We start from the raw sequence: 27,100 nt of genomic DNA on the forward strand, positions 1-27,100 counted from the left end.
CTTTTATAATTCCCTAGAATGCCCTAGATGACGTGGTGAACTTTGTATCACTTCTCTCCTAATATAAACCTTCCCTGGATTTCCATGAATATTTTAAGGCTAAAATTAGCCAAATTTGTTTAGCCGTTCTCGAGAGCGAGACTAACAAAATTTAAAATTAATTTTTATTTATATAGATAAAAAAAAGTTTAAATGTTAGTTAAACACGGTAATATTTTATATTTTTTATTGACTTAAAAGGTACACTGTCCAATAACTATGCGTTTAGTTTATCAACTTTACAAATTAACCGTAATTAGCAGTATAGAGTAAAAGAAGTATTTCTAATTATAATTTCATTAATTTTCAATCATGGGTGTAGCAGGCGAGGGTCTGCCGCTCACGCTATTGAACAGTCTGTCTTTGATCATCTGTGCCATGAGACCGTGGATTACTTCTATGGTGGTCTTACAGGCGTCTTTCGTTGCCTTACCCAGTTTGTCTTCTGTTCTCTTTTCATTTGGATCAGTACCAGCGTACACACCGCGACCTGTAATGACAAAGTAGCAAATGCAGTCTCTGTATGATAGAGCTGTAATAGTATTCTTAAAAAATGTTAAACCAACAGAGCATTCTGAGTTGTCCAAAATCAGTTGTTTGACGTATACCAGGTTACTGTTGCAAAATACATAGAATTCAGACTGGATCATAGCTGTATTAGGGTTAATTTATAGTAGCGCAGAGTCGAAGCGTATCGAAGCGAATTATCAAAACTGTACAAACAAATTGAATCTTAACTCCAAAGCATTAACGCACATATTACTTTTGAGAATTAAAAAAGGCACTTTCGCGAATTCGCTTGACCACCGCTTTTTGGTGCGCACGCATTCTCGCGCATCCAAGCGCACAAGCGAATCTACGCGTCATCACTGTAGGCATTCTGGCGAATTCGCGCAACATTGGTTCGACTTATTGCGAATTTGACGCTTCGATGCGCTTCGACTCTGCGCTATTATAAATTGACCCTAATGTTGGATAAGAATAGTGTAATTACTACCAATTTATAACTTATCTATACATATAGATACTGAATAAATTTAAGAAATCTTACCCAAACAAACTTCACTCTGCTCCAATTTATCTGACAGATCAAATATTTGTCCCGTAGTGTAGTCTGCATTTGTGATGAGACTGGAACTACTCAGGGTGTTCACCCAGTATTTGTTCCAGAGGGAATCCAGGAGCCTCCTGTCCAGTGACGACTTGAAATATGACACCTCCAATGAATAGTATTGCTTGCAGTGCACTCCAAAGTCTTCTATTTTGTTGAGAGGAATAGTCTGGTATTCTGAAGGCTCTTCATTTGCTGGTTTGTAACCCTGCAGTTATATAAATTATTGTTTAGATCAAAGCAATAACAAGAAAGTTTGATCAAATTTTATTATTCAGAATAATTTTAGAGAAAATAAAATTACAAACCATAATAATAATGAACAATATTCTATATTTTTATCAGGCCCTAAGATAAACATTAAAAATATGATACAAAACAATCTTATGTATGTAAGTTATTCATAATAAAAGTTTAATTTCAAGCTCACCTTAGGATAAGTTCTGAAAGCTCCCAAGCAAACTTTTCCGGCGGAGATGGTTCTGACCGGGTCTATGACAATAGCTACAAATGGCTCTTGGAAGTTCTGATTCAGCATCTGTGTGGAGACATCAATGCCAGACAACCAGCAGCCGTAGCCCGGGTGACTGTGGTACCAACCTATAGCATTTTCATGTCTACCAACCTAAAAAATGCATTTTTTAAAAAAGTGCCTTAAAACCAATTTTATAACATCCACTATTCAAAATTAATTAATAAAGTGATCAATGAAAAAGGCATAAATATGATAAGTTTTCAACCCTGCTTAGATAAACAACTTTTAAAACAATCACACCTGCTTCGCAGCTTCAATATAAGCTGTCATATATTCATACGCTTGAGCCTGGGCGTTGACCCTCGTTTCTGTTCCTTCGACTGGCAGAGCAAAGGAATCCATGACTATCATGGTATTGGCATCCACTTTACCCAGTAGCAGCCCCATCACTTCTAAAGTGCCACCCGATCTTGCATGCATTACCATCTTGAGTAGAGCCAATGCAGATATCTTGATGTCTTTGAAGAAATGAGGGCTAAAATTTAAAATGATCAAATGTTAATATTTCTGATAGTTTCTTTTTTTGTATAAGTTTGCAATTATTTATAGTTTTTTCAACTGTGAAGTCTGTAAAATAGAGAGTAGCACAAAGGAAAAAGTTGAAATTGCACTTTGTCAACAGTTTGTATATTTTATTACCACTTTTTTACATTGTTTACAAAATAAATGTATCGGAAACATACTCTTTTTCCCATGGTTTTGCGGTGAGTATATCTTGTTGCTGTTTTTTATCGTAACGATAAATATCATCAACACTTGAAACAGTTTCAATGTTGTTCGCCATCACCCAAGTTTTTTGAGCTATCGTAGATTGTGAATCCGCACTTGTTGAAGCCATGTTAATTATTTATATTAAACTAAGTAATGTAATTGAGATTAACTCAATGTATTTTAATAATTGCAATTTCACGACCGTATTTCCAAAATACCATACAAAATACCATTGACTTGACAGAAATGAGAAAACTGTAAATATGACACTGACAATGATATTTTTTTCCGGCAGAGCTCCGGCACAGCTCCGGTGTTGCCAGTTTCCACTTGCCACCATTCATAAATACCATAGACACAATTCCATTGATTCCAAAACGAATTTATAGTCTTCATTCATATTGTTCCATTGTTAATCTGTGAATTCATAATACGTCACACATACTAGTTTTGTTTCACTCGTTTCAATATCAACTTGGATAAGTCTGTCTTTTTCTAAATATCAATAGGATCACGCCTACTCTTATCAAACAACCAGTCATAAACCGGCACGTACGATTTCTAGAACTGTAATTTTTTAATGCGATTCAGAAGCTCGAATATGTACGACGTAAGTGTATTTCGAGTAAAACCTTATCGCGAAAGAGTTTTCTAGCAAAAGTGCTCACCTGTACCAGGAAGATTATGCAATTTTTTAAACTATAGTTTTAAGTGTGGTGCAAGTTTGGTGGATTTTTGTTTTTTAAAGCCGTGAATGATAATATTATCATCATGAGCGCACCGATCATCATAACTGTACCCAATAATTACCTGACGGTGGATGAAATGGAGTCGAAGGTTGTTGTCGACGTATCTCCTCCACCGTCCAGGAAACGAAGATTGGATCATTTAACATGGGAGGAAAAGATGCAACGAAAGTGAGTCATACTGCCTACAACAATGCTATGCTTGCGTGTCGCCTATGGTTTACTAGAAACACTCAACCGATGTCACTCACCATAGCGATGTTAACTTATGAGCACTTTACACTAATAATATCAATTATACACTATATACAGTTATAATATTAAATGACACTGACTTTATAAGATTAATTATATTACTTTGTACTTTGCCATTGTCATTTTTAATAAAAAATTAAAAGAAAGTAACTGGTAACAAACCAAATTTTTGTAGGGTTTATTATTACTACTGTTGATAAAAAAAGAATTAATTATAAACAATCATATTAAAGGCACATACAGTAAACATAATATTGCATCATCCAGGAAGCTGAAGAACAGAGTTGCAGCGCAGACCTCGAGGGACAGGAAGAAGGCGAAAATGGATGAGATGGAGGCCAAGATCCAGAAATTCATGGACATGAACGAGAGATTGATGGGTGAAGTGGAGAACCTCAAAGCGATGAACGAGAGGTTACTGAGCGAGAACGCAGCGCTACGCAGCGAAGCCGCGGCACGGAACGTCGCGGGAGCCCCGAGACCAGCAGAGTCTCTACCTCAGCAGAAGGTTTGTATAATTTAATTAATTAGTAATTACTGATTGGTGATGTAATATCTCATGGAATATCTGTAGACTCGGCTGATGTAAATTGTAATGACATAATTAAAATACATATTTAAATTTTAATATGCACTTACTGTATGTAGTAAGTTCTATTCATGGTTTGAAAGATTTTGAGCATGAAATCAAATTTTATCAGAGTAGGTTTTAAGGCTGTAACGCAGAAATGCAGCTTTTATATCTTGGAGCTGATAAGTTTCTATATCATGTATTTACCTCATCACACTGATTCACATCAGTGTGATGAGGTAAATACATGATACTGATATTTAAAGTATGAAAAAGATTGAAATTATCTACTATTTATCTATATTATCTACTACTTGCAGGGACAAGCCATTTTTATCTAAGCTTACAGGAATAAGAACAACTAATAAGGTTTTATAGCAATTAACTGATCTCTTTGGTTTTTTTTTTCAAATATTTTTTTTTCTAGGTGGGGCCCCCGACGGCGCTTCGTGCGGCGCGCGTGCTGCTGGCGATGTGTCTCCTCTCACAGACCTCCTCGCTCAGCTCGACTCAGACCACTTCGACCTCGACGCCCTCCATCAACTTGCAGACTCCCTCCTCCAAGAGATTGATGCAGGTGCTGCAGGAGAGGCTGAAAATGTAAGTGGATATTCATCATAAGCTAGCATATCCTAGGACGCCATAGCGACGCTGTCCGGTATATATATATTAACAGTTTGTATTGAAATGTTTGGAGCACATAGCTAAGTTGCCATGTGCCATACATTTGAATATTAATTGCGTGTACACTGATGCCGGTGGCGTCGCCATGGTGTCCTAGTAAATTACGCCACTAAATAATCATCCTATATTGGTGACTTAGATGGTGACGACCTATGAAGTGGCTGATGAAATATTGCGTCATGAAACATTGCAACACATTTACAATTCTCTAAGGTCATACAATAACAATCATCTTTGAAATAACGGAAACGTATTTTGATGCTGTTTGTGTCTGATATTTTAATAGTGATTCAAAAGGAAGTTTTATATTATGTATTATACATATAACGTAATACATACTTATTTAGCATAAAATATAATAATAATGACAAAACAACATTTACAGGTCAACTAAGAGATAAGATAAGATAATGCATTTAAGGGCATAATTTAACCTAAATATTTTCACAGGTCGAAGTCCGGGAACCTAGAAGGTGCCCTGAAGGAGATAAAGTGGTGGGGCCCACAGCAGAGCAACTGGAACCCAGTAGAAGTGAGCTCGTAGACGCCAAACACGATATCAACAGGATACTGGAACATTCGTACGCACATCCCCACCCCGACACTACTAAGGAGAACGGAGACAAGGGGGACATATTCTACGCGAGTTATGAAGCAAACGACTGCATCACGGTAGAAGTACCCTCAGATGATGATAACGTCGAAGAACCAGCGGCAGAGGAGACACAGTTCACATGTCTAACGACAGACTGCCCCGACATTACACTGGAGTGCGACATGAAACTACTGTCCCCCATGAGTCTGTCCCCCAAGTCAGCTGATGAGAACCTGCTCGGTGTATCTCCAACACACACGACCTTCTCAGATTTAGGCTACGAGTCCCTCGCGTCGCCTCTCAGCGAATCAGAATCTATGGATTTGTCAGATTTTTGGTGTGAATCGTTTTCAGAATTATTTCCTGGCTTAGCATGAGCTTAGGGCATAAATCTGAATTACCACCGAAGACTGATTAGTTCGTAAGGATTCTAGTGACATTAATTTTAATAAATTAATATATTCGTAATTTGTTATTATTAAGGGATGTAATATGTAATGTTAATAAACTGTATGCTGTTGAAAATATAGTATTTTATTGCTCTATCTCTTTGTAAAACCTTTTTTTTACATGGGGAAATACTTTACGCATCTCCGGCGGTTTGGGGATATCGGCCGGGGTATGTGGGACTTCCCTGGTTACGGTTTACCCACTGGTTACAAAACCCCATGGTGCTTTACTAAGGCCAGGGCCCCCGTAAGGGCTACTGGCGCCTGCGTGCAAAAAAGGGATTTTAGCGCCCCTTTAGGCAAATTTTTTGGGTCCTTGGTTTTGGCGCCCCTAAAGATGGCGATTTGGCGCCCCTAGAGGATGGCGCCCATGTGCATTGCACACATGGGGCCCTGACTAAGGCAGTGTTGCGGGTACGATAGAACCTACCGCAACCCTACTAGCGATCGTCCCACATCGTAAATCTAGAAATTAGAATGTCTAAGATAAGCGAACAATTAAAATGTTCCAGTATATTGCGTTCTTTGAAAGTAAGTTGATAACGTCGATCGATAAAAATAATTACTTAATACCTAATGGCTGTTATCAAAGTAAAAAAAGACTCTCAAGGCTACGTATTTTTTATTGAATGATGTGAATATAACAGGTGAAGAAATAGTTTATACACAGTATTTTAACGTCACGAGAGTAGCAGCACAGAAATTGATGTAATTTTTCTCGTTGAAGAGATTTATTTAGGCATCATAACAGTCTGGGGTGGGACTCCCCGGGGACGGTGAAGGCCGCGCCCGGGCATACCCACTAAAAACCCAACGGTTCTGTTTTAGATGGTTTTTAGGTAGAGGCATGGGATACGCGGAATACACAACCACGACACGTTTATTTTGACCTAAAAATATATCTCTACCTACATTACTGTCACATTTTCCCAGGCAATTGTTTCGCAGTTCATATCTTTAAGATTAAAGATAAAAATCATAATAGTATTAATACGGAAATTGAAGTAGGTAGGTTGTTATTGATTAAAGGGCGCCAAACGCACTTGCTAGTTTATAAGTGACCGTTACTTTCCCTCAGGTGACCCACTTATACAAACCCTGGTTGGTATAATGGTACATTTCCCAGATTTCATAATATTATTATGCTTCGGCATCTAAGAACAGAACCGACCTCTCTGATGGAATAACTTAAGTAATTATTGTGCTTGTCAAAGATACCTAACTCACAGTCACTGTGATCATAATAATATGGCCAAATTCAAATAAAATTGCAAACTAAGAATCGGTATCATTGCTAGCAGTATTTAGAGTTAATCTCACGATACCAAATTTTGATTTGTTAAATTAAATTGTTAAGGTGAGACTGCACTACGCAGCTAAGTTTTCTGATTTTTTTTTCCTTTGAAAAGGTTTGGAACGCCTAAATCTAGTAAGACACAAGCAAATAAAACTGCTGAACTGTAATAAATAATAAGTATATTAATGGAAGATTTATAAACTCGAGTCATTTGTTAAGCATAAAATGCAGTTATTTATTGGCAGTCACGAGTCCCAACACGTATGTTTAAAAAATTTTGATAGATAAAAAAAATACCCAATAATACAGCGCATTTAATTCAAACACGAGTAAACGTGTTAATTCAGGTGTTAGTGACTGTCACATAATAAATTATTCATTATTTACCATGGATGTCAGTTTAATAATTTAAGACGTGTAAACGTGTTAGTTCAAGTGACTGCCACATAATAAATTATTCATTATTTACTATGGATGTCAGTTTCTAATCTTTATCAAACACATTTTAGACTTCTATACTTTATAGTTACAAATACTTTATCAGTTTTCCCTTGATCACTCTTAGACCATTATCACATTACACGACACGATATCAATCCGATACAATGAGTTTCTAAAATACTAGAGTAGCAATGTCTTACAAAAGATTCTCAGAAATGCGTAACCACTTTTTGGTTCAAAAGACAATGTCAAGTCATATATTCGTTATGTCATTATGTATGTGAGATATGCCTGCAGGCATCTTCGAAGTGGCAACGCGTTGCTACCGTAAACTTCCAATCTAGTTACGTTAGTAACATAGAATATCATTGATCCGATAGATTGCAAGTAGTCTATTATTTTTCTATTTTAACCACGATTCTGTAACTTACGATCGTTTCCTGGCCAATAAGCTGTAGATATCATATCGTGTAATGTGAATTATCTGCTACAACTCTACAACAATATTTCCCACAAAACGGGCAAATTTTAATTTATTGGCACTTATTTTTTCTACTGGCAACTTACATCAACTACATTTTTTACAATTCAAGTGCCTAAGGAAATATTTTATCAATACTATATGGCGCTGAAAGCTCCATTTATTGGTGTTTACGTCGACATTTATTTATACAAATACATTGAAATTACTAGTAGAACCTTAGGCAGTGTTCGTTAGTTTTTAGTAGATATTTGTTGTTAAAAAAATTGTAGGTCACTATAAAAATACATATAGAACAATTGTAAGTAGAGTGTAATATAAAATTAACACCAGATTAAGTAGAGCTTCTTTCACAATAAAACAACCATAGAGATTAAGAAATTAATAACTGAAAAATGGAAACTTTTTTTCTTAAATTTTTCTTATTGTACAATAGGTGGAGTACTGAGTATGTAATATTTTTAACTATGTCAGCTATAATTTTACACTTATATCTACAGTTAATGCACCATTTTAGATAAAAATATATAAAAACAAGTTTAAGCCGACTACACCTATAATAATTCATAACAAAATATTAAATACAAGTATCGTAGTTTGAGATTTGCAAACCCTTTATTTTTCACAATATTTAGACCGAATACTTGGAACATAATAACACAGATTTATTACGTCTTCCTTCTATGATTCTAAGATCTCTAAGATCTTCTAAGATTAGAAAGTAATATTTTTTTTATTAAAAAAAAAACAAATGAAACCGTAATAATGTCCCATCGATTAGTTGAAAATTGTAATACTTCATGAAAACCGTTTTAGTTGATAACAAATTCATAGACATCGCCATAGTTATTTTAAGAGTATACCAAATGTATACCGTTAACTATTTTTTAATACTTATTATAAAGTACTGACTGAAATCACTGAAAGCTTATAACAAATGAAATAATATAGTTTGAGCATAGTAAAGATCTGTAGCAAATATCTATTGTAAATATTAAGTATATGGTATGTAAAAGCAGTGGAATTATTGCATTGTAACTTACACCCTAAGTTTTAAGACCAGATTTAAATAAAATCTATCACAAACGTTTGTGAATAAACATATCATCTTCTGTCATACTCTAAAAAACTTCTTACTTCATATGATTGTGAATTTATCTTTGTAAATTTGAAATATATTTATTTTCCAATGTGAATACCTATAACTATTATATAGTATAGACACAGCGAACTTCTGTTCAAAATACAGACAGAGCAACATTGATAGTCGATATATGCAACGTTTCAGAGGTGTAGCTTGCTCTATTCTCAATTATCTCATATTCGACAAAACAGATAAATTTTTTTCCTTACAAAACCCACTTATAACTGTTTGATCGTATATTTTTCTATAATGGCAACATCGAATCTGACCATAGACAATTACCCGAAGAGCTTGTCAAAGCAGGCGTGACAGTAGGGTTTGTCGTTTTGCTCCTTGAATGTGCCTTTATTGAGTTGCCTGAGGCAGAAGGCGCATACGAAGTGTTCTGGGTGGAACTTCCTGAACATGGCGGTGATGCAGCGGCCGGCGATGGGTTTGTGGCAGCCGGCGCAGAGCGAGCCGCGCTTGCCGTGGTAGTGGGTCTCGCAGTACGGCTGGCCCTCGTGCTCGAAGAATGACCCGCCGTGGAACGGCTCGCGGCACTCCTGAAAACATTCGATTTTCAAATTGGTATCGATTAAAAACTCGTTTGTCTATTCCATTTACTTATAGTTTTTAAATTGGGTATATATTATTATACTTGTACAATATTGTACAGGGTACAAAAACCAAGGGTGACATTTTTATGTGACCTTAATACAATGTTCACTATTTAAACGTAGCAACGCTAAAAGAGTTAGTTTTTTCTGGTATGGACAAATTCGTAACGTTGTTGGGGCATTTCTCATAGAAACATAAAAGTCAAAAGTAACTCTTTTTTAAACTAAGTACTAACGCTCAGTTTAGAGTGCTACTATTTTTACAGTTATTATCTTTTATTACAGTTATTATAATCTTTCAATAATAAAAAGACGGCAATTAGTAATCTTGGGGGATGTTAAATGCACAGTGTGTGGGCCTACTAAGTGGCCTTACTTAGACGATCAATTTTATTATGCAATATAATTGAACAATTTATTTGAATCTTATATTGAAAGGGGGCGCGTTCAATATTAACCGTAGACGTAAGACGGTCAATAATATTACACAATAAAGTGTCATAATATCTTCTTTTTAGTGTTATATCGTTTAAAAATATTTTCTATATTTTTTTATTCCTTAATTTATAAGGGTCATACATCATAAAGATTAGGTAGGCCAATTTCTATATTGGTCCATAAGGCATTTGAAGAAATGAATATTATATCAAACAACTTAATATGCCTCTTCGAGTAATCGATCACTTTTATTGTTTGTACGTATACGCAGCGCCAGAGAGTGCGTCCGTGCGTGCGTGTATGCGTAAATACGTGCGTACTTGTGGCCGTTAGTACTGTGCGTGCGTACACATTACACATAATTTATCACACCTACAATTTACCTACAACTTTTAATAGACCATCTAATAGACAAGTATTGCTTCTTAAATTACAGAATGAATGTCCAATTTATAAATACTCATTAAGTTGTTTTCCCCGCTTAAAATTCATTAAAAGTGTATTTATAAAATTGAACGTCCTAATTGTCTACTTTAGCAAAAATAGTTTCGCAAGTGCCTTTTTAATTGTTGATGAATCATCGAATTCTAATTTACAGTAATTCTACTCTTTATTGAGTTCGTATGCTTTTATATAAAAGCTTATATTGAAAATAATAAACTTGAGGTCTAGCAATAATTTTGTTTATTTTATATTGAAGTGTTTGTACGTTGACGACAGTGTATTTATAGTGAGTACGGTTATATAAAAATAGTCTAATCGGCCTATAATCACTGACTGATCTGCAACAGCCGGTGTGGCTGCGACCCGTGACGTCACCCGCTATTTATACCCCGGACGGAAAATCTTACACTATTAGAACTTGACCTATTCACCCTTTTAGTTTTTTTTAATAGTAAACCTGGGAGGTCATTACCGCACTCACGCGGTTGACCTTGACAGATCAATCGCTCGGTGACAGGTGTCACTATCAGTGTTCTATTTTAAAATTTTTGTGTTTTTTATTATTTTTTGTTTTGTTTTTCTTTTTTTTAATCTTTATTACATAAATCCTTACATTACAATCATATTACAAAAATATATTACATAATTGTCCTATCAAGTACTCTCTGACTAGCTTCTGTGTTTTGTAAATATATCATTTGTGTGTGTACTCGAGGCTTAGGTGTTTGTGTTTATGTGTAGCTGAAAAAAAATTGGGACCATTCGCTTCATGGGAGGGGGGAATCATGTTCATTTATTGCTCATCCTCGTCGACTCCGACGCATTTCGGACAGACCGGCTTTCCTTCCATGGCATAAAACGTCTTTCCCTTGACGGGATTTTGGCAGTCCTGCGTAAGAAAGACCTGTTAGAAAATTATACTTCACCTGGCATATTTTTCCTGGAGTATTTTATACTTTACCTGTCATATTTACTTAACAAACTGCGGTTTTCACCTGGAGCCGTCTAACCTGTAGGAGATACTGACCTTGCAGACGAAGCAGTCCGGATGCCACTGGGTGTTCAGGGCGGATATGTAGTTCTCCATGATGGGCTTGCTGCAGCCGCCGCACTTGGGCGCGAACATGTCGAAGTAGTCCGCGCGGCAGTACGGTTTCCCGTCCCGCTCGTGGAACCCATCTTCCCCGAACTGCTCCCCGCATTGAGCGCAGAAGAAGTGCTCCGTGTGCCAAGTCTTCTCGAGGGCTGTCACGCATTTCTGTAAAAAAGGCATCGTTAGTATCCGCCGGAGCGATCGAAGTGTTAGGTCCAAAGTTTCCGGGCACTGACATCGAGGATCGGTCCGTTGCAGTAGGCGCATCTCGGCGAGAACAGGTTGTGGTAGTCGGGCTCGCAGTACGGCCGGCCGTCACGCTCGAAGAAGTTCCGCGTGCCGAGCTCCTGGTTGCAGTGCGCGCACGTGAAGTGCTCCGGATGCCACGTCCTGCCGAGGGCCGTGATCACCTGCGGCAGAAAATTCACTTAGAACATCGCACTGGGGTTGCACTCCGACGGTTGTAAAAGATGCGGACCTGGCCGACGATGGGCTTCTCGCAGGCGTTGCAGCATCCCTTCTGGGGGGTCTGGACTCCTTGGCGGCTCATGTCTGCCCGGAGGGATCCGAGCATGTGTTCGAGGGAGGCGGGTTCGGCCTGTCGTGGGCTGCTGCGGTAGTGCTCCTGCCAGGCGCGCTTCTCCCGGTACACGTGCGTCCCGGCCTCTGCCCCCGGACTCGAGACGTCGCTCACCTGAAAATAATTTAATATTCGATTCCCTCCTGTGCGCTCGACCGATTTTCAGAAGTTCGGCGAACGTACAGGAAGGTAACCGGCTTGCCTGAGCGGACTGGAGCGAGTGGCGAAGTAAAATCTTTGACTATCTACTCTAATATTATAAACTCTCGGCCCCGCCGCGCCATGATGTAATCGGGCCTATCTTTAGATGCGAGCTTTTCGGCGAGTGCGAGCGGGACGACTGTATTTCTGGAGGCTCGGCCTCGGGAACCGCTGGAAATAGACGTGGACCAAGAAAGGCGTGTAGTAAATATTATAAACGGAAAATGTGTAGTGCAGTGTGCCGACTGGCGGCCGTGACAGTTGCCGCGGGAAATTGGACCCTAGCGCCCACCCGTGTTATTGTTTATATTACCGCCAGTACATCATCCAATTTTACAAAAGTACTGAGTATTTATTTACCTATTCTCGTGCATAAACGCCGACTGTAAAACTTGAAATAGCCCCAGAAAATTTATCTCATTAAGGTTAATTTGCTAGGGCAAGGGCCGGGGAGGTGAAATTTTTTATTTTTCACAAAAACAGTATCTAGAAATAAATATTATAGAGACGAATTTAATCTACCATTTCAGCTCTACTTTTTATAATTATAATACTTATCAAAACTTTTATATAATATTATACCATAAATAAATGTTTTGATAAGCCTATATGTGATGAAATTTACCAAATTCGCTTGTCCAATCCAAACAATCGGCTCGTCTCTGATGACAATCTAATACTTAAGGAAATACATAGCAAATAATATGTGTTTTGGGGCTAGAAGACCTTGACTTTACCTGGCACTGGAGGAAAGGCCGGAAATAAGTAGTTCTGTCATTTCACATGTGACATACAGAATAGTTCCACTAATCACTAATGTATGGTCATTAGCGACTGTCATGCTACTGCGCATTTGGTACTATATAAAGAACACCATTATTAATAGGACAATTACTGTTCGTCTACATTCTACAACATATTTATGGTTCTTCCCAATAATATATCATTACATTTTCGTAGTATGCACGCGTCAGCGGTAGATCATTTCAACAGATACATAATTTCAACAAATAATATTATACAAATATGCTAACGGTATGTAACTTGTTATAGGACGCTAAATTAGTTTAATAGAGTCTTTAACATCAATATCATCCTAATGTTGAAGTGAAATCATTACTTTTCGGGTCATAAAACTTAAAAGATTGTGTTATAATATTGATAGTCTCTTGTCGTCCTGTCGGTCTGTCTTGACTTAAGACAGAACATAGAAAATGCAACATGTAGTTATATTTTATTTTTCTATAATGTTCTATTCTTAATGATGCAGATGTTCAATAATATGTACCGTCGAAGAAATTGATTGATTGGCAGATGGCGAACCTTGATAATTTGATCGGGTTATGTCAATTCAATATTACTCGTAGTCTGTCCGCTGAATTTGACATAACTCGATCAAATTACGTATAGGTCCGCCAATCGCCATCTGCCTATGAATCGACTTAGAGAAGTTACACAAAACGTTATGTACTATCAGAGGATAGTACTATCAGAGAAGTTGATTCCTAGACAGATGGGGGACCTAAGTAATTTGATCGAGTTATGTCAAACACAGCGGACAGACTACGAGTAATATTGAATTGACATAACCCGATCAAATTATCAAGGTTCGCCATCTGCCAATCAATCAATTTCTTCGACGGTACATATTATTGAACATCTGCATCATTAAGAATAGAACATTATAGAAAAATAAAATATACCTACAGCCGACAGATCACAACATTGAATTGACATGATCCGATCAAACGTAGGTTGCGGTGGGTTGATCGTGCCCGTAACTTTGCCTAAGCGGTGAGTGGAGCACCATGGGGTTTTAGTGGGTAGTTCCTCGGAGAGTCCCACATACCCCGGCCGATGTCCCCAAACCGCCGGGGATGCGTAACGCATTTCCCCATGTAAAAAAATTTCTTCGATGGTACATAACGTTTTGGGCGCTTTGGCCTTCATTGACTTTTGACTGTAATACCACCCCCGACCGTGTTGACGAAATCCATCTCATCACCTACCTTAAAGTCAGACAAGGACGCCATGAGATCGTCCAGCTCCCTCGTGGCGGTGGAGGCATGATATCGGGGAGCTGGGGGCTGCGCCGGCTCCACCACCGTCTCCTGCACCGTCACCGTCACCTGCTTCGTGCCGGGCCGCGGCAGCGTGCCGGACGACGGCGGCACCGGTGACACTGATGACCGACTGGTGAGAAAAAAAGGTTTAAAATAAAATTTGACTTTCAAAATGATTGGTGAGAAAAAAAAAAGTTTAAAATAAAATTCGAATTCCAAAATATTTAAGGCATGACATGTTTAGGCCGCACTTGATTATAAGGCTGCGTTTACACCAAACCGACTGTCAACCGCTGATTGTCAGCAAGCTGGTTACTACTAGTTGAGGGGTATGTAACGGCCGTTCCCAATATTTGATCTATCTCTGGTTTTGCCCTACTAGAGATAGGAATAGCTCACAATTGACATAAAATATATGTCTCTAATGTCTAATCTGAGCTATTCCTATCTCTAGTAGGGCAAAACCAGAGATAGATCAAATATTGGGAACGGCCGTTAGACGGTTATTTCTATTGGCAGATCAGTCATCAAACGACGTTGCTCCTAGCAGAATAATTGTTTAACAGGTGAGTAGCTAATAAAAAAATTGTCGACAGCACAATGCTCCCTGACGCGTCACGTGACATTGGTATATCAAGCTCCCGACAAGCCATAAAAGCTTTAATAGGAATGACTAATAAGCTGAGCTACCCGACTAATATAGAAGTTACCCTGAAACGAACATCGCCACAGCTCTTGCACATTTGGCAATTACCGCACAATTACAACGAATCAACGCATAATTCACGTGCATCCACAGCTAAAAGTGAAAATCATCATAAACAAAAGTGTTAACGTGAAAATATCTTCGGGTGCATACTAAACGATCCATTTGGGTATCTTGGCGAGCGCATTTTGGCAGCGCTCCATGTAAAGACAGTTACATGTAGAGGAGATTGATTCTGATCGTAAATCTAGCGGCTCTCGGCGAAGGTGATTCTGCCAGGTGTGTTGGACTATAAATTCTAATTAGAAATGCATCCACTTTTGTTGGCGATTATACATAGTAGTCAATTAGCGTTATATATATTATACAAGGTGTAACAAAACTAAGTGTTAGGGTGTGTACATGTTCCTTGTAGATAGTTCACTCTGAAAGTAACAGCGCTGAAAGATCAATTTTTTTTTCTCACTTTTGTATGGGGAAACTCGTGACGCTGGATCGCTTGCCCATACGAGAGTAAAAAATTGGTCATTCAGCGCTGCTACTTTCACAGTGAACTCTCTACAAGGCACATGTACACACCCTAAAGTATTATCACTTATTTTTGTTACACCCTGTATATCTGTTTGGATGCGCCATTGATGACAAAACAAAACATGTGGTAAGGATTGTGCTGTTTTGTAGTCTATTTTAGTTCCATTGGTTCCAACGGACATCCACGCAGACAAGATATTGAGAGTTTGGTTGTTTTGGTTGGGACAAATCACAAAACAGAGTGATCGCCTGAGTGACAAGAAAGATGATTCATAAGTTGGACAGGATCTCTCGCCAGTCGTATAAGATTATCCGTCCCAGCGGGTTAAGGCGACGGCTTGATAATTTGGCTGTAGCGATATCGATTTTTCTCAGCAATGACTAAAGCTAAGAAATTAAAGTTCATTGTCAGTATTCATCATGTCTTTGTCTTTGAATTACCCATAGCATAACACGATTGGTCAACTTTTATAACACAGAATACTGTAAAAAAAAAGGGATTCCTAATTTGCTAACAGAGGAGAGTGATTTAAGCTTCCAAAATTTGAAAGTAAGTACATAAGTTCAAGCATACACTTTAATTTGCCCATAGCCTATATTAAATGTATTTATGCTTTTTAAATTACGCGACAAAAACAATTTTGTCGCTTACAACCTTTCCACTTTTTGCTGCTCCATTGCTTGTTTTCTATGAGAGGCCGGGAAAACATATCCAACACGGTTTTTTTTTTATTTTAACGGGGCGTCACCTTAAGAGAGTGTAGGAAGACTAGCACTCAAACTTGGGCACTATAAAATTCGGCCATGCGTAGCTGCTGGCCTGGTTTCAACCTGTCACCGTCACAAAAACCGGTGTGGGAGACGCATAGAAACTTTCAGAGTAGTTCGTAATATTTGAGATCAATAAATCGAAATTACCGTCTGCCAGAACGCAAATGAATTGTACAGCCTATTTTTAAGTCTAAATCAATATCTAGTACATGATATCGGTTCGAGCAGACGGATGCAATAAATCAAATCCTGTATGATCGCCAACTAATCGTAAAACTACTATATTTAATATTTATATTATATTTTGATTTGAGAACATAGAGCGCAAGACAATTTTTTTTTGGATAGGCTCTAGTATGTAGGTATATACTATGTAGGTATCTTTAAAGCCATTGCATTCCTATGTTAGGAACTTTTCACACATGACGTGAAATTGACTATAGTCTCATAAGTCATAAGTTTGGGTTATAATATTTTTTTTTTAATGCAATAAGGGGGCAAACGAGCAAACGGGTCACCTGATGGAAAGCAACTTCCATCGCCCATGGACACTCGCAGCATCAGAAGAGCTGCAAGTGCGTTGCCGACCTTTTAAGAGGGAATAGGGTATGTGTATGGTCGCATTACGTCAAACCCAGCCGACAGATAGCAATTAACATTGAATTGACATGATCCGACCAAATGACGTTGGCATGTCAACTGCCTAGGAAATAGGAATCAATTTCCTTGGATATACTTACCTAAATTACTATAATATCCGGAATTCTTAACCTGCATTGACTGGCTTTAATAACTTTTTGATTTTGTGTATGTGTTCCTTTTATAGAGTTCATTGTGAAAGCAGCAGCGCTGAAAGAGCAACTTTTTTTTGCGATTTGTATGGGCAAGTGCCCAGCGTCATGAATTGGTCCATACAAATTTCAAATGTTCTTTCAGAGCTGCTACTTTCACAGTAAACTCTATAAAAGAAACACATACACACCTTATAGTATCATCACTTAGTTTTGTAACACTCTGTTTAGCCAAGTCCCAATCCTCTAGGCCACTCTAGGGGTTGTCTACAACGTGCATTTCCTATCTCTATATTGCCAATTCTCAATCAGCCCTGCGGGGCTAAAATAGTCGCATTTAGCAATTCCTCTCAACCAATTCAGCAAATGAATTGTCAAAACTGTCAAACTGGCAATTGTCAAATAAGTACGAATTACTAGACATGAATTGCAAGCAGAATTGTATTTTGCTATTTAAAAAAATGAATCATATCATGAGTCATATTATGATTCTCCAAAGCGACCATTTTAGTTATCAGTTATCACTAGCTCGTGTATCATAGTGTTTTTGACTGCGTGCGCTATTCCCGGCCCGGTATACGTCACTTTTCACACGACCCGCGCGCTCCACGCCAAAACAATCGGGTTATACTTTTAGAGATCCTCATAATAGTATCGAAGAAACCGAGCAACTACGGAACGCAATCTCGATTTCGCGTGATTTCGGCCTTTTTAGCGATATTGATCTTAGTCGAAAAGAGGGCGAGATCCCGCGAGATTGATTTTTTGTTTTTAGGGTTCCGTACCCAAAGGGTAAAAACGGGACCCTATTACTAAGACTTCGATGTCTGTCCGTCTGTCTCTAGGCTGTAACTCAACTATAGCTAGATGTCTGAAATTTTCACAGATTGTGTATATATTGCCGCTGTAACAACAAATACTAGAAACAAAATAAATTAAATATTTAAGGGGTTTCCCATACAACAAACGTGATTTTTTTGCTATTTTTTGCTCGAAATCAATAACGGCAATACATATGCACTTGGAGTATTCACGAAATACTCAGTTTTATTTGTACTTTAATAATTTATAGTAAAATTTAAATAAATGAAATAATTAAGGGCTGCCATACAAAAACACAATTTTCAGCCTATTTTTGCTCTATTGTGGTACGGAACCCATCATGCGCGAGTCCAACTCGCACTTGGCCGATTTTTATAAACTCGCGAGAACTCGCTTGAGCCCAATCTAGCGATATTTTCATTCCCTGTGAGCAACAGCTTGCGCCTTGCAGATTTAAGCCCTATTTTCTTTTTCAACTACCCGGCAGGGAATAGGTAAAGCCCGAAACACTATTTTCTCCCTGCTGAAACTGCAACTGACGGATCAATTCCGAACATTGCGATCTATTGCAAGTAAACAATAATTTGGGTTTTTTTTATTTGCTTTTTAGGGTTCCGTAGCCAAATGGCAAAAAACGGAACCCTTATAGATTCGTCATGTCTGTCTGTCTGTCCGTATGTCACAGCCACTTTTGTCCGAAACTATAACAGCTATGCTATTGAAACTTGGTAAGTAGATGTAGTCTGTGAACCGCATTTAGATTTTGATACGAAAATGGAAAAATTATTAAAAATTTTAGGGGTCCCCATAGGTACAACTGAAACGAAAAAAAATTTTTTCATCTGACCTATGCGTGTGGAGTATCTATAGATAGGTTTTCAAAAATCATATTGAGGTTTCTAACATATTTTTTTTCTAACCTGAATAGTTTGCGAGAGAGACTCTTCCAAAGTGGTAAAATGTGTGTCCCCCCCTCTAACTTCTAAAGTAGGGGTATGATAAGTCTTTATTTATGATGTACATTACTACAAAAACTACCAACGAAAATTGGTTTGAACGAGATCTAGCAAGTAGTTTTTTTTATACGTCATAAATGGTAAACCTTAATTTAACTTTCATTAAATCAACTGAAATATAAAAATAAATCAAAAACCTTTTAATTTCATAAAAATAAACCTTATTACTGCTGCGGAACCCTTCATGGGCGAGTCCAACTCGCACTTGGCCGGTTTTTTCAGAACAGATTACGTTCTACAAAGTGATTCCTACTTGATCAAGATAATAATTACGGCATTATAATATTATGTTCTATTTAGGTTTGACGGAAAAAATCATACGGCTAGTAAGCTCTTGCACAAACACTTTTTTCCTACAGAACTATCTACTACTGAAAGAACGAACACTTGGCAATATTTTTTATGAGCGTCCCAGTTGACATTTTGACAAACGATAATTGTAGGCATGGCATTGAATTTTTTCCGTAAGTATTTCCACAGACTACTATTCCCGTAATAAATTGTAAATGAAAAATTTAATTGAAGCTATTTCTCAATGCTTTTTAATTTTTAGCAAATGTGCTCCTTTTGATATATTTGATTTAAGAAAATATTTCAATTTTGTAATTGATACGGCAAATTTTTTTTTTATCTCACTGACTATAAAATAGTGATAGTGAATCTCTAAACTTTAGAGATTCAGCGAAACTTTAAGGGAAAGTATTATTTACAGTCCAAAGGATACTTTCGCTAAAGACAATGGTCGACTTTTTCTACAGCATTAGCTAAACTTTAATATACTTACAGGGTGTAACAAAACATAGCGATTAATAAACCTTAGGGTGTGTATGTGTCCCTCGTATAGAGGTTCACTGTAAAAGTAGCAGCCCTGAAAGAGTAATTTTTTTCACCTTTGTATGGAAAAAATCATGACGTGATTTTTTGTGAAAAAATTGCTCTTACAGCGCTGCTACTTTCACAATGAACTCTGTATAATATGTAGTTAGTAGCAATTCTATGGTAAGGTATAAAAATAACACGCAGAAGTTAACTAGGCAACAGCTCGTTGTAAGGAAACTGTCGAGTTTCCTTTTCATAGGGAAGCAGGGTAATTTCTGCTTATGTTAAATCAACAATATACAAAAGCACTTACCCATTTGTAATGTCGGTGCTGAGCTGGTCGAGCAGGGAGTCCACTGTCGGCCGCGTGGACGCCGGACTCGTGGCGCCGTTCGTCCGCGCGTACCCATCTAAAAGGAACAATAACATATTTTATAATAAAGTAAAAAAAGTAAAAATTCAAGACGTAGTGGACTAACGAAAAATCTTTGTAGTTTATCTTGAAATATGTTTATGTAGAGTTAAGGTTTATGTAGCTGAACTCTACAGTAGAGTTCAGCTTAGGTCAATTTTCTGACAGATATTACGTGTAATATGGACATAGAGTCAAGATTTGTAAACAACTTCCAAATAGTTTAACACGTCCGGCTATTACCTATGGCTTATTACTCAGCCTCTCTAAAAATTTACGATTTTTTCTTAATGTTATGGGTACTTATGACTGAAATAAAGACTTTTTATTTATTATTTATTTATTATTAGAGATTATTAGCTTATAATATGAGACATCTGCGGGGCTAAAATGGTCGCTTTGGAGAATCACACTGAGAATCATAATATGATTCATTTTTTTAAATCGCAAAATGCAAGTCTGCTTGCAATTCATGTCTACAACTCAACAAGTCTTTAAATGAACGTGGCGAAAAAAGGAACTAACGCTGCCATCATACAAAACGTCATTTTTGACAGTTCTCCTTTACGAGCAGCGCCACCGCCCGTACCGTTCCTATTTAACCTTGTCGCACTGTAGTAATTCTTACTAATTTGACATTTGTCAGTTTGACAGTTTTGACAATTCATTTGCTGAATTGATTGAGAAGAATTGGTAAATGTGACCATTTTAGCCCCGCTGGTGAGCGGTGACGTCGTGATAGCTATTATGCTATTATGATGTTACGTAATACGTTGTTATGCTCGTGTTCGCCGGCAATATATTATTATAACCCGCAACGAGGCCGCAAACTCGTAAAAATTGCTAAAACGAGCCGTCATAAGTTTCATAACATCATCATCATGATGTTATGAAACTTTTGGAATATTTTTTCAAGATGCAAAAGTATTCTGTCCGCATATCCAGGCAAGGATTCAGGAGAAGAAGAAGTTTCTAACAAACTACATAGAAGTTTCTAAATTGCTCTATCCGTTCTCTACATATTTCTACAGCTGGTGACACAGGCGTCACATTTCTAAGGTGACACGGTCAGTCTGACATCAGTTCAGTTCATCAGTCTCAGACTGACACCAGAATGATGGCAATCACCATAGACTTATTTATATACATGGCAATCACACGGTTACACGATCATTCTTATGGACTGAACTGATGCCAGACTGACCGTGTAACGTTAGTTTAAGACACGCCAGAATTGCATAAAATTAATGAAATTCCATAGCATGTTGGCCGGATAATTTTTCTCTTGATGTTTTATCAGCTTTCTACCGATTTCTAGCCCTGGATGTATTATTACAGACATTGATTTTTAGGCAGATGGCAGACTTACTTAATTTGGTCCTTAATATTTATGTTACCAGCAGTTCGCTATTAACGTTGACTTGACAATCACAATAATAACGTAGATCCGCCATTTGCCTGTGAATTTCTCTGATGGTGCAAGCATAATATCAACATAGACTGTGCATGTTTGCAACAAGTTTACGTGGTGCAGACTATTTCTAGTGCACTTGGCTCTTTGATGTCACTATCAGTGCGGTAGTGACCCAATTGGGCTGATCTGAGTGATCCAGTCCACCAGTTGAAATAAATCTATTTCAGCGGCTTGGCAGCCGGCTTGTTTGTTTTGTGATCACAATGTTAATAAACCAGAAAATGGGACGCACGCCAGATAAATTAATTTAATTACCAAAGTTTTTCACGCAAAAATATGTATTGATAACCATTGGATAGGCCACGCGCAACTTTTAGATCGGTCGGCAAAAATGAAATGAGCTTTCTTTTGGTCTCTTTGACGAGGACAGTGAACGGGTCGGAAAATCGCAGAAAATGCCGAATCGACATTTCGAATCGTAATACAGAATTATTCCGAGTGTACGTGGCCGCCCATGATAAGTCATCACCTTTTTTGAATTCTAATTGTCAAGACTAAATAATAAAATTCCCCTGTTATTCACACAATAAGCTACACGAGGGTACAGTACAATAACCAACGGTGTTTCTTTGGTCCGAAGTTCCAGCACCCAATCTAGATTCTAAATCTAACACACAAGCTTACCGTTTCTGTCGTAAGTCGGTTTTTCTGCGTATTTTCCGTATCGGGCATTGCTGAGATCGTCGAGTAGGGTGTCCAGCTCGGACAGGTTCCCGCGGCCGGTCCTGCCGTAGCCCGCGGTCTGTCCGCCGGCCACCGGCGTGTGGCTACTGTAGTTGGAAGTGCTGTTCGAGTATTTCACCGGGATGACTTTCTCGTGGACTGACGATGCGTTCTGGTAAGTCGGCTGTGGACAAGGAGAATTGTTCACTTTGATTACTCGTTTGGGTAAAGGGTTCAATAACTACCAAGTTAGAAGTTTGCCATCAATTTCTATCGAAGTCGAAGCCTTAGGTCAGGTAAGACTACTAGTTGCACTACTACAAAAGATTTTATCACAATTTTGGGCCATAAATCTACGGTGTAAGGTGATCCATATTTCTACCGCCGCTAGGAGGCAGGTCTGGGGGGTGAGCCAAAATCTTTTCGTTTTCGCTTCGTTATAGAATCGCCGATGAAAATGTATGGAATTGACATAAGCGTTCGTTAATATGATGTTGACGTTCGACTCGTCTTATGTCAATTCCATACATTTTGGTCGGCGATTCTATAACGAAGCGAAAATGAAAAAGTTTCGGCTAAATGGCCTGGCTTACTAGCACAGTCTACTTTTTTTTTCGTTGGGGGAATACTTTTAGGCATCCTCCGGGCCTAAGGAGGACCACCGAGGTATGTGGGACTCCCCGGGGCGGACGGAAGACGCGCCCGGGACTACCCACTAAAACCCCAACGGTGTTCCTGCTCCTGAAGGTGGGACTACGGAAAACGCGTGATACACGCCCGCAGAGGACAGTCTACTTGCAGAAGTAATTTCGAAAACTTTTAAAATAAATAAACAACCATCAGATAGTCTTCGTCACCAACTTAAAAATCTTCAGTATCGTAGCTATGTATCTGGATTCTAGTGTACATAATAAATGAATTGAATTGGTTCGTCGTTTAGCTCTATTAATTTCGATCGATGTATGGAAATAGAGCAGGTGTGCATACATAGTTTTCGTGGAAACCTCAGCATATGACGAGGAAGTTGAAGTAAGGTACTGCTACTATATCCATTTCTGTGGTACTGCTGGTGTAAATATTTAATGGTTTGGTATTTAACCGTTTATTACTGACTACAAAATTATTAATTAGGTATATGTACAACAAATAATTAATTCAGTCAAAAACTACTACACTATTATTAAACTCGAATTTGAATTTGGTATATTTTTTTTTTTTTTTTATGATATAAGGGGGCAAACGAGCAAACGGGTCACCTGATGGAAAGCAACTTCCGTCGCCCATGGACACTCGCAGCATCAGAGAGCTGCAGGTGCGTTGCCGGCCTTTTAATAGGGAATAGGGTAATAGGGGAGGGTAGGGAAGGGAAGGGAATAGGGGAGGGTATGGAAGGGAATAGGGTAGGGGATTGGGCCTCCGGTAAACTCACTCACTCGGCGAAACACAGCGCAAGCGCTGTTTCACGCCGGTTTTCTGTGAGGACGTGGTATTTCTCCGGTCGAGCCGGCCCATTCGTGCCGAAGCATTGCTCTCCCACGTACAAATTACTAGTATCCCACGTGCAAATTACAAGCTAGTATTATATAAAATTTAATAATTTTATATAATACTAGCTGTCCCGGTGAACTTCGTGTCACTTTAAAACCTTCCCTGGACTTCTACGAATATTTTAAGACTAAAATTAGCCCAACCCGTTCAGCCGTTTTCGAGTTTTAGCGTTACTAACATAATTGAAAATCCATTTTTATATATTTGACTTTTAAGTATTATCACAAATCTTTTGTATGGGAGTATAGAAAAGTGTTGTTTTTAGACTTTTTCAGGAATTTTTTTTTTTTTTTTTAGAATTTTTCTCTCCGTAAGAACCATCCTCGTACTTCAAGGAATATTAAAAAAAAGAATTAGCGAAATCGATCCAACCGTTCTCGAGTTTTGCGCTTGGCAACACATTCAGTGACTCATTTTTATATTATAGATAAATTGCTAATTTAGTGTTTAAGTAACTTTAGGTCGGTGATCGGTCGCTTTCTGGGTATCAACCGCAGTGCTAAATATTACCTGCCTAACGAAGTATTAGAAGTAGGCGTTGAACATTTTTAAAGTTATCTAAGTTTGTTTAACTTTACTATTTTAATCCAAAGAAAAAGTATACATTCATTGTTTAAAATAAGAATTTGAAACCTGTGGCGACATCTGTCGTCTTTCTACCGCAACATCAGGAAGCTAAAGCGACATCTATGTTGAGTATCGTTATACCACTTGTAACGTTGACTGGCTTTCTTCCAAGGACTATTTGGTAGGTATAATAATATTTAAACTTTATTCTAGATGTCGCTATCAAAAACGTTTAAATTCTTATTATCTGCTACCTCTTCAGTTTTCACGCTTACTGCACAACATCCAGTTCTAGGTTAATTTTAGTCAAATCTAAGTTATTTTAACTACTCTCAGATACACTATCTCCTAAAATACTTATCACTAGACGTTCCGCGCGGCTTTGCCCTCGTAAATTAGATATTTCATAGAAGAATTAGTCCACAAAAAAAGCCTATGATCCTTCACGTAGTCTACTTCTTATCTGTGCCAAATAACAGAAAAAATACTCTAGTAGTTCGTGAGATAAGCCCTTTCAAATAATTTCCCCCGTTTTTTCCACATTTTCCTCTATTTCTGCGCTCCTATTAGTCATAGCGTGATAAAATATAGCCTTTCTCGATAAGTAGGCTATCTAACACTGAAAGAATTTTTCAAATCGGACCAGTAGTTCCTGAGATTAGCGCGTTCAAATAAGCCATTTAAAAAAAAATCTCCCGTTTTTTGCACACTTTCCTCTATTTCTTCGCTCCTATTAGTCTTAGCGCGATAAAATATAGCCTATAGCCTTCCTCGATAAATGGGCTATCTAACACTGAAAGATTTTTTTCAAATCGGACCAGTAATTCCTGAGATTAGCGCGTTCAAACAAACAAACAAACAAACAAACTCTTCCCAATTATAATATTAGTATAGATTAGGCTGTAACAGCTTCCAACTAACTGTAAATTGAACAGAAAAGTTACTGAGTACTGACTAACACCAAGAATTTGATAGCAGGATTGCTTCAAACATGTAACCTAATTTCTTCGATGTTTATAACGGAACGTATTAACAGTGTGGTGTTGAAAGGCGCACATAAACAAGATGTTTAGTAAAAACGTCGATGGAAAAGAAATCGCGTGATAAAAACACGTGTTATTTGCATTAAGTTTAGTGCAAGATACCGTATAGGTGTCGCCCTTATCACCATTGCCACATACTATAATAGTTAAGTAGTTAACTATATTGCTTTATATTGTCGCAGTAAACAATACTTGATGTACGGCCTACTTTATTATATTTTTTTTTATTAAAATAAGGTGGCAAACGAGCAAACGGGTCACCTGATGGAAAGCAACTTCCGTCGCCCATGGACACTCGCAGCATCAGAAGAGCTGCAGGTGCGTTGCCGGCCTTTTAAGAGGGAATAGGGTAATAGGGGAGGGTAAGGATGGGAAGGGAATAGGGGAGAGTAGGGAAGGGAATAGGGTAGGGGATTGGACCTCCGGTAAACTCACTCACTCGACGAAACACAGCGCAAGCGCTGTTTCACGGCGGTTTTCTGTGAGAACGTGGTATTTCTCCGGTCAAGCCGGCCCATTCGTGCCGAAGCATGGCTCTCCCACGTATATTTTAATATGCGTAATAGGTATTCTTTATTTTGCCTACGTTGAATTCATAGAACTTGTATATTGACACTTATGAGGCATTTCAGTAATATGGTACTTTCAATTAACAAAATATCGCGTTTGTTTAAAATATAAGTAACTAGCATATTATAACGTTTAATACGTATTAGATGACGCCCGCAACTCCGTTGCGCCAAAACTCGTTTATCGCAGGGGAACCGTACATTTTTCCGGGATAAAAAGTATCCTATGTCCTTTCCCGGGACTCAAAGTATCTCCATACCAAATTTCAGTTAAGTAAATCGGTTTAGCGGTTTGAGCGTGAAGAGGTAACAGACAGACAGAGACAGACAGACGGACACACTTTCACATTTATAATATTAGTATGGATAAGAGGTTATTTTACCCAGGGACCAGGAAACTCACCGATGCAGCCCTCGCATAATCCGCGCTGATGTTCCTCGATCCGTTGATGGAGCCGTATCCGGTGGATGTGGGTGAGCTGAGGCTGCCACCGGGGGAGCTGAGTCGTCCAGGTGAACTGCCCCTGCCGAGGGGTGACGCTGTGCGGCCAGGGGAAGTGGTGCGACCCCCCGGAGATCCTGTCCTGCCGCCCGGACTGCTCACACGACCAGGGTTTATGGAGTTCTGTAGATCCGCGAGGAGGGCATCTGAAACGAGACAATTTTACTGTTAGATTTCTCCTTTTAAGTGGGTCTAGGTCTGCAGCTATTATTAAGTCTAAAATTATATTTTCTACTAGCTGTTACCCGCGACTTCGTCCGCGTCAACAAAATGTAAAATATGTCCTCCTCCTTTTTTGAAGTCGGTTAAAAAGTAGCCTTGGTTACTCCTTATTACATCAGCTATCTGCCAATAAAAGTCCCGTCAAAATCGGTCCAGCCATTTCGGAG

The 27,100-nt window shown here is 38.3% G+C and overlaps 3 protein-coding genes across 7 annotated transcripts in view; 1 reads left to right on the top strand and 2 right to left on the bottom strand.

Moving 5' to 3' along the window:
* Positions 1 to 211: 211 nt before the first annotated feature.
* Positions 212 to 2,633, bottom strand: LOC121732045 (COP9 signalosome complex subunit 5). The gene is made up of 5 exons (XM_042121810.1): positions 2,369 to 2,633; positions 1,926 to 2,160; positions 1,581 to 1,775; positions 1,091 to 1,358; positions 212 to 529 (listed from the first exon to the last, which is right to left on the bottom strand). Exons 1-5 carry the CDS (start codon positions 2,521 to 2,523, stop codon positions 339 to 341), a joined length of 1,044 nt encoding a protein of 347 aa, XP_041977744.1. The 5' UTR covers positions 2,524 to 2,633; the 3' UTR covers positions 212 to 338.
* Positions 2,634 to 2,953: 320 nt separating this feature from the next.
* On the top strand, positions 2,954 to 5,772 carry LOC121732052 (X-box-binding protein 1). The gene is made up of 4 exons (XM_042121816.1): positions 2,954 to 3,313; positions 3,665 to 3,905; positions 4,396 to 4,568; positions 5,103 to 5,772. Exons 1-4 carry the CDS (start codon positions 3,168 to 3,170, stop codon positions 5,194 to 5,196), a joined length of 654 nt encoding a protein of 217 aa, XP_041977750.1. The 5' UTR covers positions 2,954 to 3,167; the 3' UTR covers positions 5,197 to 5,772.
* A 2,882-nt stretch (positions 5,773 to 8,654) lies between these two features.
* The window catches only part of LOC121732042 (paxillin), a 55,619-nt gene continuing 37,173 nt past the window's right edge, over positions 8,655 to 27,100 (bottom strand). For 4 of the 5 annotated variants that reach the window (XM_042121807.1, XM_042121805.1, XM_042121803.1 and 1 more), the window contains exons 2-9: positions 26,613 to 26,857; positions 22,444 to 22,666; positions 20,247 to 20,343; positions 14,424 to 14,607; positions 12,112 to 12,327; positions 11,870 to 12,043; positions 11,568 to 11,798; positions 8,655 to 9,604 (exon numbers count right to left, since the gene is read on the bottom strand). In XM_042121807.1, the coding sequence (XP_041977741.1) occupies positions 9,338 to 9,604; positions 11,568 to 11,798; positions 11,870 to 12,043; positions 12,112 to 12,327; positions 14,424 to 14,607; positions 20,247 to 20,343; positions 22,444 to 22,666; positions 26,613 to 26,857 (1,637 nt within the window). In that variant the 3' untranslated portion in view covers positions 8,655 to 9,337. Of the gene's footprint in view, positions 9,605 to 11,130; positions 11,430 to 11,567; positions 11,799 to 11,869; positions 12,044 to 12,111; positions 12,328 to 14,423; positions 14,608 to 20,246; positions 20,344 to 22,443; positions 22,667 to 26,612; positions 26,858 to 27,100 lie in introns of those variants that run through there. The other variant, XM_042121806.1, reaches the window with a different exon arrangement.

Source organism: Aricia agestis, chromosome 11 (assembly GCF_905147365.1).
Source record: "Aricia agestis chromosome 11, ilAriAges1.1, whole genome shotgun sequence".
NCBI classification, from domain to species: domain Eukaryota; kingdom Metazoa; phylum Arthropoda; class Insecta; order Lepidoptera; family Lycaenidae; genus Aricia; species Aricia agestis.

Coding starts and splice junctions, on each gene's coding strand:
- LOC121732052 (XM_042121816.1), top strand. CDS start 3,168: ATGAGCGCACCGATCATCATAACTGTACCCAATAATTACCTGACGGTG. Junction 3,314..3,664: donor GAGGAAAAGATGCAACGAAA/GTGAGTCATACT, acceptor TGCATCATCCAG/GAAGCTGAAGAACAGAGTTG. Junction 3,906..4,395: donor AGTCTCTACCTCAGCAGAAG/GTTTGTATAATT, acceptor TTTTTTTTCTAG/GTGGGGCCCCCGACGGCGCT.
- LOC121732045 (XM_042121810.1), bottom strand. CDS start 2,523: ATGGCTTCAACAAGTGCGGATTCACAATCTACGATAGCTCAAAAAACT. Junction 1,776..1,925: donor ATATTGAAGCTGCGAAGCAG/GTGTGATTGTTT, acceptor TGCATTTTTTAG/GTTGGTAGACATGAAAATGC. Junction 1,359..1,580: donor CTTTCAGAACTTATCCTAAG/GTGAGCTTGAAA, acceptor ATATAACTGCAG/GGTTACAAACCAGCAAATGA.